Source organism: Procambarus clarkii, chromosome 19 (assembly GCF_040958095.1).
Source record: "Procambarus clarkii isolate CNS0578487 chromosome 19, FALCON_Pclarkii_2.0, whole genome shotgun sequence".
Taxonomy (NCBI): domain Eukaryota; kingdom Metazoa; phylum Arthropoda; class Malacostraca; order Decapoda; family Cambaridae; genus Procambarus; species Procambarus clarkii.
The window spans coordinates 25,710,347-25,726,722 of record NC_091168.1 but is presented as its reverse complement, the minus strand read 5'-3'; the positions used below and the strand labels follow the sequence as shown (position 1 = coordinate 25,726,722).

The 16,376-nt window shown below is 39.2% G+C and overlaps 1 protein-coding gene across 5 annotated transcripts; it reads left to right on the top strand.

The window, feature by feature from the left end:
- Positions 1-2,916: 2,916 nt before the first annotated feature.
- Positions 2,917-16,197, top strand: Nubp2 (NUBP iron-sulfur cluster assembly factor 2). 5 transcript variants are annotated; one of them, XM_045741354.2, is made up of 6 exons: positions 2,917-3,058; positions 6,866-7,073; positions 10,156-10,268; positions 11,746-11,854; positions 12,555-12,708; positions 15,890-16,197. In XM_045741354.2, exons 1-6 carry the CDS (start codon positions 3,043-3,045, stop codon positions 16,112-16,114), a joined length of 825 nt encoding a protein of 274 aa, XP_045597310.1. In that variant the 5' UTR covers positions 2,917-3,042; the 3' UTR covers positions 16,115-16,197. The 5 variants fall into 5 exon arrangements, with proteins under 5 accessions (XP_045597310.1, XP_045597312.1, XP_045597313.1 ...); XM_045741356.2 differs by having other exon boundaries at positions 2,921-3,058; positions 6,869-7,073; XM_045741357.2 differs by lacking the exon at positions 2,917-3,058 and adding an exon at positions 3,221-3,320.
- Positions 16,198-16,376: the final 179 nt, after the last annotated feature.

The window sequence follows — 16,376 nt, the reverse complement described above, 5'->3', positions numbered from 1 at the left end:
TTCCCTAGGTGTCCTGTTTGCGAACTTCTACATGGGCACCATCGAGCAGAGGGTCTTAGTTGACATGGACTTGAGACCCGCCATATACTGCAGGTATGTTGACAACATTTTTACACAGGTACCTGATGCCAGATGTCTGCAGCAGCTGAAGGAGGCATTTGAGCGGAATTCTGTGTTGAGTTTCACTTACGAGATGGAGAATAATGGAAAGCTGCCCTTTCTGGATGTAACAGCCATGGAAAGGAGCGGAGGCTTTCACACTGCAGTCTACACTAAGGAAACAAACATAGGAATGTGCCTCAATGCCAATAGTGACTGCCCAGACAGGTACAAGAGGAGTGTTGTCAATGCTTACGTCGACCATGCTCTCAGCCACAGCTCAGGATGGAAAGAAGTCGATGAGGAACTCTGTAGGGTAAAGCAGGTCCTAGTCAACAATGGCTTCTCAAAAGGTTTCGTTGAAGACATCATAAAAAGAAAGGTGAAACGCCATGCAACCTCTGAAGAGTCAACCAACACAACACTTGTACCCCCCCTATTAGACTGTTTTACAGGAACTTCTTTTCGACGGCTCATAAAACGGAGGAAAGGGTCCTGAAAGATATTGTTGATAGGAATGTCATCCCTACAGACAAAAATCAGAAAATACAACTGATAATTTATTATAAAACCAAAAAAACGGCCAATCTACTCATGAAAAACTCCCCAGACACCAAACAGAACACCCTGAAAGAAACCAACATCGTCTATGCCTTCACATGCCCGCTTGGGGACTGTAAGCCCCAAAGAACTCGGTATATAGGCAAGACAACAACGTCTCTTTTTGGGCAATTAACTATGCACAAACAACAGGACTCCATCAAGGAACATATAATCTCTTCTCACAACCAGACCATCACCAGAGAAATCTTAACAAGCAATACAAAAATCATCGATAAATACAGCGATAGCAGGAGATTCGACATCAGCGAGGCACTACACATCAAAAAGTCAACACCAGCAATCAACAGCCAATTAATGCAAACCTATATTCTACCCACTTCTAGACCCTGAACCAACATGGAAGCAGCAAGAGGATGTATGGGTCAATAGGCCTTCTGCAGTTACTTCCATAATAATGTTCTCATGCCCATTGTTTCGTGTTCTATTGTAGATTTGTCACCTCACCCAAAACTTTTGTGCCATATCACCTCACCCAAAACGAGTATAAGTAAAATAAAATAAATAAATGTTTATTTAGGTAAGGTACATACATACAAGAAATTTTTACGTATGAATGTATTTTATGTGAAAACTTACGGGCTCACCATAGCCCGTGCTACATGGACACTTCGTTCTGAGTAGCTCAATCTAAAACAACAACAATATGTGTAAACTAAGTCTTTGAAAATGTAATAAGCATTACGAAACATGTTCAGGCCAGGAATAAAGAATGAATTTTGGTAAGTTAATTTATCAATTACCTTCGACAATGAAGAAGTATATAAGAAATATTGAGAAGATTTGTGTTAGAATTATTAATCTTACCCTTTCGGTCAAATTCAATAACACACACACACACACACGCGCGGGGGTTGAGCAGAGCTCAACCCCTGCAAACACAACTAGGTGAATACAGAGAGAGAGAGGGGGTTGACATCACGCCAGACCTGTCCCCTGAAGCTCATATCAAGAGGATAACATCAGCGGCATATGCCAGGTTGGCTAACATAAGAACGGCCTTTAGAAACTTGTGTAACATTATATACCACATATGTCAGACCAATCCTGGAGTATGCGGCTCCAGCATGGAGTCCATATCTAGTCAAGCATAAGACTAAACTGGAAAAGGTTCAAAGGTTTGCCACCAGACTAGTACCCGAGCTGAGAGGTATGAGCTACGAGGAGAGACTACGGGAATTAAACCTCACTTCATTGGAAGACAGAAGAGTTAGGGGGGACATGATCACCACATTCAAGATTCTCAAGGGAATCGACAGGGTAGATAAAGACAGGATGTTTAATACAAGGGGCACACGCACTAGGGGACACAGGTGGAAACTGAGTGCCCAAATGAGCCACAGAGATATTAGAAAGAACTTTTTTAGTGTCAGAGTGGTTGACAAATGGAATGCATTAGGAAGCAATGTGGTGGAGGCTGACTCCATACACAGTTTCAAGTGTAGATATGATAGAGCCCAATAGGCTCAAGAACCTGTACACCTGTTGATTGACAGTTGAGAGGCGGGACCAAAGAGCCAGAGCTCAACCCCTGCAAGCACAGTTAGGTGAGTACACACACATTTTATATATATATATATATATATATATATATATATATATATATATATATATATATATATATATATAACTAGTTTTCAGTTGCATATTGTCCTGGGGACCATTCAGGCTTGTTCGCATATATATATATATATATATATATATATATATATATATATATATATATATATATATATATATATATATATATATATATATATATATATATATATATCTATATATATATATATATATATATATATATATATATATATATATATATATAAATTATAACACTAATGCTTATGGGGGAGTTCTAATTTGACTTCCCATATTTCTGACTCGTTCAGGGTGAATACTAGATCAAGTCTGGCTGGTTCATCGTTCCCCCTCATTCTTGTGGGCCCCTTGACATGTTGGCATAGAAAGTTTTTTGTTGGCAAGTCTAAGAGTTTAGCTTTCCATGATAAGGAGAATGAGTACCTTGATAAACGATTTGGTGGGTATCCCGGGGTAAAATTAGGATTAAAGATCTGCCCGAAACAATATGCATGCTAGGGGCGTTACAAGAATGTAAAAACTCTTGTATATATATAAATAAAATAAAATAAAATAATCCGTTGGATAATCGTCTTAGTGTTCAATGTGACGTAACCAGGCTGAGCGGGGTACATGCGGCCCTGTGCTGTAGCTGCCCCTAACCCAACAACAATAACACTAGGCAGCCTGTGTGTGTGTGTTTATTGATGCTTTAGGTGGTTTCCCACACTCGCCCCCACCACAATGACAGCAGCTGCAGGTATGTTTATCCTACAACATATAGAGAAATCGGGGAGTGTATCTTAAGATAAAGCTAGAGGTTGTCTCACAAAACCACACCATTACATCATCGGTGTGACCTCACTCTTACCAATGACAGTGACTTTTAATTAAAAAGAGTTATTTGTTGCATCTGTCCTTGAAGTTGTGGTTAGAGATAGCTTCATCTACTTCATATTTGAGTGCAATCCTCATGTTGACCACTCGTTTGTACAGGGTATGCTTATAAGAGGATCCGGATGGTAAGCAGATATTCAAGGAAAACACTGGTAATGTAGGCAGGGTTGAGAGAACTGGTTCAGAGGCTCTGGAGAGAGATTCAAAAGGATTGGAGAGAGAAACTCTGAAAAACAATCTCATTATAAGAAACCTTGCAAAATTAGAGGGTAAGACTGATTAGCAAAACACCGAGGAAATGGAAAATTTGATAGGCAAAGTGGAGGATATTCCAAGATAATAATAATAATAATAATAATTTTTATTTAGGTAAAGGTACATACATAAAGAGATTTTACAATGTTTGTTGGCTTTATAGATAGAGCTAGTACATACAATGCCTAAAGCCACTGCCTAAAGATAGGGGGGGTAGGTAAGCCTGAGGCAATTCCAGTAGGCATAGCTATTGCAAATCTTTAACACAAGGAAGATACTCAGAATTGCACAAAAATTAAATGATCTAGAAGGGTATAACAATCCAATCACATCAAAGACTGCCTTTCTCAACCAGTTTAAGAAAAAACTAAGTACCACCTTATCAACTCTATGTATCCTACCTTACCTCCTAATTGTCAACCTATGTCTTGCTATTCTCAAACTTTAAGGATTAATGACTAACTTGTAAAACTGATGATATCTGCCATGAATGAACTTAAAGAAAATTGTAGTCCATCAGTTTATTTAGCTAAAATTACTGGTGCTGTTCTGTTGCAATTTCTGCTGTTCCATTCAACTTGTAATTATTGTTGTTATTTTTTTCTTATCTTAGGTCAATTCATGCTTTTGATAATTATTTTTAAGTTTTAGTTTTTAAGTTTTTCCACTTCTTGCCTGAAATGCTGTGCATATTAGTGGCTTTAAGCATTGCATATACTAGTTCTATCAAGAAATCCAACATTCTGTTTGTAACTCATTTTGTATGTACTTTTACCTGAATAAATTTTATTATTATTATTATTATTAACCTGAATTTACCTGATGGCCATTATCTATCTAATGTCCACAATGGGGACAAGAAGCCAGTGGTTTGTTAAAGATACCCCCAATTTTCCTGAAAAATTTTTCCAACTGAATTTTGAACTACAGTATTGTCTTGGCATTTATGGCTTAAATGGGTGGGCAGTTTCAAGGGTTTATAACCCTATGGGTAAAAAATAATCTATTTTTTGTCCTATATTGTGGCTTGTTGAGCTTGAAGTTGTTGTTCTGGATTAATATCCTCAAATTTTTTCATTATTTTAAAAGTTTCTATGAGATCTGTCATGTCTGGTTTGCAGTGTTGCGAGTCCGGTGGCCTTCAACCGTTCTTGGTATGATAGTAGATTTAGTTTTGGGATTAATTATGGCACTCTGCATTGTACCTTTTCCAAGGCAGATATATCCTTCTGAAGATGATGTCTTCATACTTGGATACAGTAGTCCATATTGGGGTGCAACAGAGATTTGTACAGTTGAATAATTACTTTCTTTTCCTTGAAGTCAAAGGTTCATTTGACTATTCTTAAGGCTTGGTTGGCTTTTCGTACTGCAACTCCCACTTGTTGCACAACTTTCAATAACTAGTGGATTCTGAGTCTAGGTCCTTTTCTTCTTCAGTCAGCTATATAGTAGTGTTGTTGGTTTGATAGTTTTGAAATGTATTTTTATGCCCTATATGCAAGTTCTTGCAAAATGGGCCAGACAGCCTCCCAGTTCCCCCCTCAACACCATCAAAGTGTAGGAGTGTAGAAACTACAATTTTCATCAAAGAATATGGAAAACCACTAATGATTACTGACACTGATTCTATGTCCAATAATATCTGATCTTAACATTATGTGGTTCCAAGGAAGTGAGTAACTGAGCATTTGGGTACATATTACTGTACCATTGTCTGTACCTCTAGGAGACCCGAACATCTGGGAGTGAGGGATATTGTTATAAGAGTGTTGTCTAGTAAACTAGTATTAAAATGAAGGTGAGTACAATATAGACCAACATATATTATGTTGTAGAGATATCCTTACAAATGAGTAATACAGTACCTGTATATCTTGCTGCTTCAGTACCAGCACCATGGTGTCCAGTCACTGGGAGCAGTCCCTTAAAATCTGGACACCTACATATTTTGGTTTCATGAAATTAATATCACTTTCGCGCTCTCCGCAAAGGTCACTCAGCCAACCGAATGTGCGCGCTGCGTTTTTATCGCTTAAGCGTAAAAACAAAAATGTGTATACTCTTTTTACTTTTCTGACCTTAGTTCTCATGCTACGTATTTCATTTTGGTACCAACGTGTTCGCAATAAAATTCTCTAGAAGAACATCAGTAAAAAAAGTCACGAAACGTATAGGGATACCAGCACCAAATAAATAACTACGAAGATGACTCGCCGTGAGCGCCCATCAGCAACAAAATGTTTTTACTCTTGGGATTGTAATCACCTCCACACTTGTTCTACAGCGTTAATTTTGGTATCAATGGACTCGCAATGAAATTCCCAACACGGTGATATGAATATAAGCGTAGAATAATGATTGCGGCCCGCCCGCAAGAGTGTGGGAAGTGGTGAAATTGTTACCCGGTATCGGTGACGGGACGACGCACGGCGCTTTGAAAGTTTATACTTATTTCACTCTCATGACATTAATTTTCTATGTACGTCATTCATTTTTGTGTCAATGTGTTCGCAATAGAATGTTCTATGTGCCCATAGGTAAAAAATATCAACAAAGCATAAGTTAGAATAGCGCCAAATATAAAACAACGCTGGAACATATCAGTGAGCGTCAAACACACACGAAATGTTTTTACTTTTGTTATGTTTGTCAAGTTTATACTTGTTGCACACAGTTATTTTTGGTTGTATATTGATCGGAATAAAATTCCCTAAACAGACATATGCATATAATACATGATATGGGGGAAGCATTACCAGTATAAACGGCTAAAGTCACCCACCTGCAACCCGTTTGGGACAAAATACCATTTGATCGAAGTTATCCACACCTTTCATGAACTTATTGTACCATGCAGCCTAGTGGTGAGAAAGAGAGCCTCATAGCGCGCAGTTTAAAACAAACCCAAAGTAAATCGGATAAAAATTGAATTTTATACAAATATTTTAAAAGTTGACATAACTTTATGTCCACTATGCGTTTACGTTAGACGGAACCGGACGCGCCGGCGCGTTCAGATAGCGCGAAAGTGATATTTTCGTGAAAGTAATACAGTATTACAATTTTTAAAATCTGACTTGAATAACAATAACTTACATCTAATGTCCATAAATCAGCGACTTTTTTCGTCTATCTCCCTAGATATATTTGATCTCCAGTCATTTAAGAATTTTTTTTGCAGAGCTCAATTTATGATATATTTTTCCTTCTCCAAGATTGAGTAGGCAAATTTGTCTTTGCAGTAACATATAAATCAAATATAATTTTCAATACAAATATGTAGATTCATGTGGTCAAATAAATAGGAAAAACCTAGATTGCTACTGCGTAAAATGAGACAGAAAAAGATAACATTATCCATGTAGGGTACAATAATTAGCCTAACATGATTTTGGAACATTGTCTTTTTCAGCAGAACCTATTCTGGCAGGAGTGGGTCACACCATGCTAGTGTTGTCTGGAAAAGGTGGTGTAGGCAAAAGCACTGCAACTGTACAGCTTGCACTTAGTCTCCGAGCAGCTGGTCACCGTGTTGGTGTGTTAGACATTGACCTTTGTGGTCCCTCAATTCCACGCATGATGGGAATTGAGGGTATGGATGTTCTCACTACCCCTGAAGGGTAAGTAGTATGGCTACAGAACTATGCTGTACTGTTATTTTATGTTGTATTCTTAGTCAAGTACTAGAAGTGGTTAGTCTGCTCAGCTATTTAAAAGTACTATTTGAATTTACTTGAATTTATTTGAGGGCTACCACCACTCTACATACCACTCCACCACTCTAGTGGCCTCGACGAGAACAGGAAGCCTGTCAAAAGTCCCCTCGTTTGTCCTGATAATTTTTACAAGCTGGATTTTAAAATTCAACAGTTTTGCCATTTACGGCTTTGGTGGATATGCAGTACCATGGGTTTATAATCCTGTGGGTGAAAAAAGCATCTCCTGTTTTCAGCCCTACATTGTGGCTTGTTGAGCTTGAAACCATTGCTCCTTGTTTGTGTTGTGCATGACAAAATATAGTTAACAAATCACCTCCCAGAAATCAAGTGTTGAATATGTACTGTACTATGTACTGAATATCCCACATATTCAGAACATAACAGGCTGACCTCTCGCAGTGTTTAAAAGTGAACTCTACAAGCACCTTCAAAGGATACCTGATCAACCAGGCTGTGACTCATACGTCAAGCTGCAAGCAGACCAGCAACCAGGACACCTAGTTAGAGACCGTGCTGCAGGGACATTAACCCCCGGAATCTTCAACAGGTAGTCAACAGGTAGATTATCTGACAACATAATGAAGTTGTCTAAACTCTTTTAGGTACCCTGAGAGAAGGAACAGTAAACACAATATGGTAAATAGATATATGTACTGTATATTATAATGGTTACAGTAGTGGTGGTTGTGGTACAACAGAATTGTGACAGGGTGAGCCATATGGTGAGACTATAGAGTGCAGATCATGGCAGAGTCTGGTCACGGTTGGTGGCTGTATGATGAGACAGCGGGAACCAAGGCTAGTCATGGCTGGTGGTGTACTCACCTAGTTGTACTCACCTAGTTGTGTTTGCGGGGGTTGAGCGCTGGCTCTTTGGTCCCGCCTCTCAACTGTCAATCAACTGGTGTACAGATTCCTGAGCCTATTGGGCTCTATCATATCTACATTTGAAACTGTGTATGGAGTCTGCCTCCACCACAACACTACTTAATGCATTCCATTTGTTAACTACCCTGACACTGAAAAAATTCTTTCTAACGTCTCTGTGGCTCATCTGGGTACTAAGTTTCCACCTGTGTCCCCTTGTTCGTGTTCCAAGGGGTGTGGCCAAGTCTGTTCGGTTGGATGGCTAGATTGAGGCAGATCACGGTGAAGACATGTGGTGGGGCAGTGGGAACCAAGACTGGTCATGGATGATGTGTAGCCAAGTTCATTTGGGGAGACGGCTAGGTTGAGGCAGATCGTGGCGAGTCTGTCTGGTGATGTGGCAGGAACCGAGGCTGATAAGAGGTGATGTTGCTACTGGCTGCTCCAGCGTGAGAATGATTTTGATGCTCTGGTCAGGTGGTCTTATATCCCCTGTCCTGGGTTTGGATAAATGCTGCTCATTGGTTGATGGGAAACTGCTTGATCCTGGGAAATGTGTGGAGGTCACTTATAGTTCCTGTTATTCCTGTGGATGTGGAAGTACTGTAGCTGCTACAGCATTCTTATGCAGTTGCTACAAATATAATGAAATTTCCATTATTTCTGGTGGGCTGCTAAGTACATGTAGCTTCCTATGTCTATCTTATTCCATTTCCATGAGGAGGGTTTCTGTTCATTTCACTTGTGAATGGATGGTCAGTGGGTGATGACCCTAGGTGACCTGGTGAGCAATATAGTGGTGGTTGCACATGTAATTACCATGCATGCATGTATGCAGACTGGGATCAAATAACGCCTAATACAAAACAAACTGCAGGAGCTAGCAGCTTCTAGAGTGACGATGATAGTAGAGGAAGCTAGAGTGTTGAGGTAAATAATAACATTAATGTTGAGAAGCTATATTACAATATTAATAATGAGAGCTACAATGGGAGCAGGGAAAGCACAAATGGCACCAAAGATCAGGTTGCAAATACCAGCACTGAAGTTGGAGAAATGCCCGAGAGACCACTGGAACATTATCTGACACAGTGCACAGTTACAAACCCATTAAGATTTCAACTTAGATTCAACAGAGCAGAAGTTGTTAAACACATATGGCAAAATCTTACTGAAGCGACCATACGAGTCATAAATGCTCATACTCCGCCCAAGTAAAACAGAAACAAGCAACACTTAGTGGGCCAGCCAGAGGCTTAGGGCCCGTGCAGATATATCCCTAGGGAAAAAAAAGCACTGAAGTAGACATCATCAAAAATGCCACAAATTAAAAAAGTCAAATATAAGTAAGAGAATATGCAGATATGAAACCATAGGTACAACATGCAGCTTCACATCCCCAAATCCTGGAATATACTAAAGAAGGCAGTACTGTATGTAATTTTGGATCAAATTGCAGATTTCTCCACCTTGAACTATGTAAACTTTCAATTGACAATAGGAAATACTATGATCTTAAATTCCTTGATTTTCACATGAGAGAAATGGTATGTTATAGAAAAGAAGGCCACTCTGAAATTTAAAAAAGTAGAAGTGGCAGATCAGTTTAGTTGCACTAATATTTGCCTGTGGACTTGTCCTAGATGCAGCCTTTCAGAATACATTATTACAAAGCAAGCCTTCAAGCAGTTGTTTCTTTTGATGTGCTTTTTCTTTCTGCATTTTTCTCGGTTTTGGGTCGATCTCTCAAGTTCCTCCCTCACCTCATAGAGATAGTCAGATTCTGGTCATGGCTCCCTTGTAGGCCCAATGGGTCTCAGAGGCCTGGAACAATTCCCTAAGGTTTTGGCAGCTCCAGTACTTATAGCTAAGGGGAGCTACTAAGAGGGCCATTTGAAAATGGCATTTCATTAGATTTAATGTTTGATTTTTGCACCTGATACTGTTGTCATGTGGCATCATGAATTTAGCTTCAGTAAAACTGATGACATAAACTAAAAGATTAGTGTTGGAGTTTAGAAGTCACTTTATTATGCATACTATGTGGTTGATATGCATGTTTTGTAAAACACTGTTTACAGTACAATAATAGTAATTTTGTTTCTCTGTATTGCAGGAAATGGGTTCCAGTTTTTGTTGATGAAGAAAAGAGATTAAGTGTTATATCTATTGCATTCTTTCTGGAATCCAAGAATGATGCTGTCATCTGGAGGGGTCCAAAGAAGAATGGTAAAAATAAGAATGTTTTCTTTATTACCTAGTGCTTTTTTATGAACTTTGCAACCATGTTTGGCAGCTTCAACTTAATATCACATTAGACATTTCAAGCTCAAGAATTCCATATACTGTTTTGGCCGTCAAATGGGGCATGTAAAAGATGAGTAAATGGTTGAGGAGAATGAGTGTGCTCAGAGAATAGAACGTATGAGTGAGTCATCATATCTACCCTGAGGTATGTTTAGCAATGGATGTCTTTTAAATATTCTCATCTAAAGTTTTGGCTTCTTCAGATGTGCCAGACATGATTAATAGTGCAGTAGTTAAATACTAATTACAGTACATTCTCTGACATGTTTGTTTTTTCTGTTTTGTTTATTGAACATAAGGTTGTTTCTAAACCAAAGGTTGTACTGTATACGATGTTTTGGAGCTCACCCCTCAGTACATTGCCGGTGCACTGGCTCTGGTATCACAGAGACATCCAGAATGATACCAGTCCTACAGAACACAAGGACCAGAATCTGGTATGCTCAAAGAGGTGATGGAAGCATAGGGACTGGGCAGTGGATCAGGTAACCCGAGGTGATGGAAGCATAGGGACTAGGTAGGAGATCAGGTAACCCAAGGTTTCAGTCTGCCTGCCTGCCTCACTTACATGCCTGGTACCACCTACAATGCAGTTACACCTATAAGGACCAGTCTCCTCTTCTATATAAATTGGGGGGTAGCTTTAAAATTATATTCACACTACCCAGCTTGCTTTTCCTTACCTGTTTACTTTGCCCAGATGTTGTTTCAGGGTTATCTTATCTGGTTTGTGTTTTCCGTTTCCTTTAGAATACCAGTCAGACTGTATGTATTCAGAGGGGTCGAGTCCAGGAGTTAATGAATACCTGACATTCTGGATATAATGCTTAAGTTCCAAAAATATAAAAATACTGTACAATTAATAAATGAATAGAGTACATTTATCTAATCATACATTTCTATTTAAGATCTGAAATATACTAATTTCATATTAGTATATTATAGTATACTGTATTATTATATTACCTCTCATTTCTTTTCAAATGAGCTGAGGTACTTAATTCTGGACAAACTTTACTTCTCAAATTACTTGCAGGGTTTATCTTTAATTTCCACGATGATGTTTCATGTACAAGGTATAGGTAGGCAATTATCAGGAGAAAGTGCCAAGCAATTGTGACTATACTGTATAGCACTTGGAAAGGATCAGGATAAGGATTTTGGATGGGACAGGTGGAAGGAATGGTGTCCAACCACTTAGATTGTCGGGGATTGAACATATAAGATATAGTGAATGACTGGGTATGTTATTTTCAAAATTTAGCCTGTTCTGTGGGCTGATGCCTTTCACTAGTCTGATGCGTAGTGATGTAGAGCATCTACTTATGATTACAAAGTATAGGGTAAACATTATGTGCATCAGTTGTTTTGTTTATGATGTTTGCTTTGACTTTCGTAGCCATGGTTAAGCAGTTACTAACAAGCATTTTGTGGGACGTTGACTACTTGATCATTGACACTCCTCCTGGCACTTCTGATGAGCATATTTCTGTCATGGAAAATATAAGGTAAGAACCCTGCCATAATAAATTAATAAAATAAGAGGAAAGTCTTGTACCAGTTTTCAGAATTATATTAAATCCAGTATAATTGATTGTTGTCTTACAATGTTTAACACTTTGATGTATTCTTCTTATATAACCCACCATACACTCATCTCTTCCCCTGCCTGCTCTTTGGTTTCCCTGTACTGTACTTGTTTGTTTTTTCAGCTCATTATCCTTGAATGCATATTTCCTTAGATACGCATTCTGAGCATAATCACCTTTCTTTTGGTGGGTGTGTTGCAGTATAGAAAAGAAATTTGATATTTCAGCAAATTATTATTTACTTGCCTAACATGCTGGTGATCATTTACTCAAAGTGGACAAGGAAAATTGTTAGCAATGAGAAATAACATAAAGAATTGTGTCTGGTGTGCTTAATACTTAGTTATCAGTGACCTTGATACAAGCCTAATGTACATGAATACACACTGGCTGCCAGTCCTCTAACACAATGAATTATTATAATTATATTCAACACTGGAATCTTATGATGCAGAGAATATATATTTTTTGATAATTAAAAACTGAATTGTATTATTGTGCATATTCAGTATAATTATTATGGACATTTTTTAAATATATTTGCAGTTCAAGTGGTTGTTCTATTAATACGCACATTCAATATACTGTATACTGATAAATCTGTTTTATGTTGTTGCAGAAGTGCATCTGTACTTGGAGCTGTCTTAGTTACAACACCACAGATGGTAGCAGTTGATGATGTAGCAAGAGAATTGACATTCTGTAGACGAACAGGAATCAACATACTTGGCATCATTGAGAATATGTCTGGCTTTGTTTGTCCTACCTGCTCTGTAAGTATGTTATACTTTCTTGTATTATATCTGGCAGATTAGTGTATATAGTATTATATGCAAATGCCTGTTTGTGAACCTGAAAGACTAGATGTTTACATTTTAAAAATTCAATTAACATGAGGTACAGTGGTACCTCGAGTTACGAAGTCCCTGTTTACAAACTTTTCGAGATTACGAGCCCGATTTGTTTGGAAAATTTCAATTGGGATACAAACTTTGCATCGGGATCCTAGTTTGTTGATACGCGTACGGCTGACCTAGCGCGTGGTGGCACGGCGATTGCGCGTCAGTTTACCAGTGCCTCACGCCCAGTGACTATCCCACCTGAATTCTTCACAAGAATCTACAGTTTTTTGTCGGATTTTTGACCATTTGAGCATAAAAGTTGTTGTTATATATCTCGCCATGGGTCCCAAGAAAGTCAGTGGTAAGGTTCAAGGCAAGAAATCACATGTGAGAATGACCATAGAGGAAAAACATCATTCGCAAGCATGAAAATGGTATTCGTGTTGTTGAACTAGCTATGCAGTACAACAAATCTTCAGGGGAGGAAGAGGAGGCAGTAGAGAATGTCCCTTCCTCAGTAATTAAGAAAATGTGTGCAGTATGGGAAGGACTGCAAAGTTTTGCTGAAAAGAATCGCCCAGATAAGAGCTGTAGTAGGCCGTTGCATTGATCTTTTTAACGACAATGTGATGCCTCACTACCAACAAGTGTTGCGAAGAAGGGGAAAAACAATCTTCAATGGAATGTTTCCTTGTGAGAAAAGTAAGAAAATCAAGCAGCGAGCCACAACCAGGACCTAGTGGTATGCAGGCAAAACGTGCCAGAGAGTGCACTCCAGACAAATTTTCACTGCCTGATGTTATAATGGAAGGGACTCCCCTTCCAAACAGTAACACCTCTAATGAACAAATCCACAAGGGCCGTGACGAGGATTCGAACCTGCGTCCGAGAGCATCCCAGATGCTGCCTTAATTGACTGAGCTACGACATGGTCAAAAGGAGTTGAAACCGAAGTTCTACTGAACTTACTGGATCCTGCAGCCTCTCCGAGGCACAAACCAGGGTTTTACACAACTCCCCCAATGCACTCGAGCTATGTCAAAAGGCTGTTCTCCCTCACTTCATTACTCACAGAAATCACAATTGCGTGATGCATCAAATGAACAAATCCACAAGGGCCGTGACGAGGATTCGAACCTGCGTCCTAGAGCATCCCAGCAAAGTGCATTAGGTGTGAGCTAATACAAACATGGTGCCTCAGCTCTAGTGGAGCTTTCCCTTTTCAACAGGGGCAGAAATTGATCCAAACATTTGGTTGTGCCAGTGCTGAGACCCCCTTCATGGCCCAGACTGGATACTCTGATCTATCCACAGGGCAACACCATCATGGGTTGCCCATGTGGATAGATCTCATGCTTCTCTCATGGAAGGGAAGCATTTACCAAAGAACAGTGAACTAGACCTCTTCTCTCCCCCCCCAACTTCCTTCCTCACCTCCATGAAAACGAGTTACATTATATTCCCTTAATGTTCATTGATAAATATATTTGCCACAAATGTTTGTTTGGCAAGCTGTCCAAATTATTCAATAAAGGTTTCTTGAAGCATAAGCTAAGATATTGCCAATGAGACCTATTTATCTAATAAGTTGTATATGCTCTTGGGAGCATCTCATTTTACCTGTAAATAGTTTCTAGGGTTTTGCTTCTCAAGCCTGGTTTGCCTGGTGGTAATTTTGCCTATTAGGCAACATACCTTTTCACTAGTATTTTGCCCTGCCATCAGGATGTATGCCTTTGCACCAGTCTTGCCTTGGTCCTGTGGTTGTAAGGACAACAAGGCAAGTGATCATTGTCGAAAGCAAAGAACCCTATACGTTGTACCAAATACAGCACCCCAGGGAATACAGAGAACATATACGGCACGCATAGACGCGATAAAGCACCTAAATTATTGGGATCGTCTCAAAGCCCTCCAAATGTACTCACTAGAAAGAAGACGAGAGAGGTATCAAATAATATACACCTGGAAGATACTGGAGGGCCAAGTACCAGATCTACACAGTAAAATAACAACGTACTGGAGTGAACGATATGGAAGAAAAATGCAGAATAGAACCAGTGAAGAGCAGGGGTGCCATAGGCACAATCAGAGAACACTGTATAAACATCAGAGGTCCACGGTTGTTCAACACCCTCCCAGCAAGCATAAGAAATATTGCCGGAACAACCGTGGACATCTTCAAGAGGAAACTAGACAGTTTCCGCCAAGGAGTGCCGGACCAACTGGGCTGTGGTGGGTATGTGGGCCTGCGGGCCACTCCAAGCAACAGCCTAGTGGACCAAACTCTCACAAGTCAAGCCTGGCCTCGGGCCGGGCTTGGGGAGTAGAAGAACTCCCAGAACCCCATCAACCAGGTATCAACCAGTTGTAAACTGATGGCCACCTGGGTCACGCAGAGTCCTAGCCTGCCACCTACCAGTACTGAGCCCTAAAATAACCACAATGAAGAAACATTTCCGTTATGTTCAGACATGTTCCCCATATATGTATGAAATATGCTGTATAACCATATGTGAAGTTCTACAGGTACAAAAGAAATACAGTACTGTATTTGTCCTTGCCTGGAATACTGCTCTCCAATCTTGGAAAGCTACCACTTCTCTAATTAAAATGTTTTTAAGTCACAGGATCAGCTTGACTTGGGTCTCTGGCCAGTAACAGTAACTCTTTAGTTCTTACTCAAGAACTTAGATTGCACATCCCATGAAGTACATTCTTGCAATACTTGCTCTGCACCAGCTTGTGTGTGTTTCTCCAGTTCATTAATTTAACACTGCTAAAAAATATATTCCTTAGGGTAATAGTCCATTCCAGGAAGTGGCTGATCTGCCCAACACATTTGATCCTGATTTTATAAAGCTACTTGGAAGATTTACTTACCCTTATTATTATCTTTAGTTATAATCTATCATTTTATCTTTAGTATACTAAATAAAATAATGATAGAGTATAACTAGAGCCTACATAAAAAGAAAAACTTACATTTTTGGGGTTTTAAATTTAATGAAAAGTTTTTAAGGAAATTTCACTGTACCCATACAGTATACACACATTTGCATGAAGATAAGCAGTTGCATATTTACATTTAATATGGAACTTTGAATTTCAGGAGTGCAGCAACATCCTAGCTACAGGAGGTGGTGAACAGTTGGCTGTCAGGGCCAAAGTTCCCTTTCTGGGTCGAGTGCCCATTGACCCAAATCTTGCCCACTGTACTGAGGAAGGATTGAGTTACCTTGATAAATTTGCCAGCTCTCCAGTCAGTCAGGTCTATCACAAAATTATTCATACACTCATTGGTAAAGAACTGGAAGACATGGAGGTTGAAAATTGACTCATCATAACTTGCAGTATTAGTCAATCAAATAATTAGATTTTTAATGAACCTTATTATGAATATAAATGGTCAAAACTTAATTATATTGTTTGTAATTTAAACCAGTAAAAAAATCCACATGAACCATTATTATCCTGTTTGATTATTAGTTCTTTACTGTAATAGGGTTTTGCCAAGGCTGCAAGTTGAAGTTCATCATACAGAACCTGCTTGATGGGGTTCTGGGAATTGTTCTACTCCCCAAGTCCGGCTTGACTTG

What these genes read in the sequence shown, in the direction of transcription:
- Nubp2 (XM_045741354.2), top strand. An exon ending in GTTCTCACTACCCCTGAAGG is followed by an intron (nt 7,074 to 10,155) that starts GTAAGTAGTATG and finishes TCTGTATTGCAG; the next exon opens with GAAATGGGTTCCAGTTTTTG. An exon ending in GAGGGGTCCAAAGAAGAATG is followed by an intron (nt 10,269 to 11,745) that starts GTAAAAATAAGA and finishes TGACTTTCGTAG; the next exon opens with CCATGGTTAAGCAGTTACTA.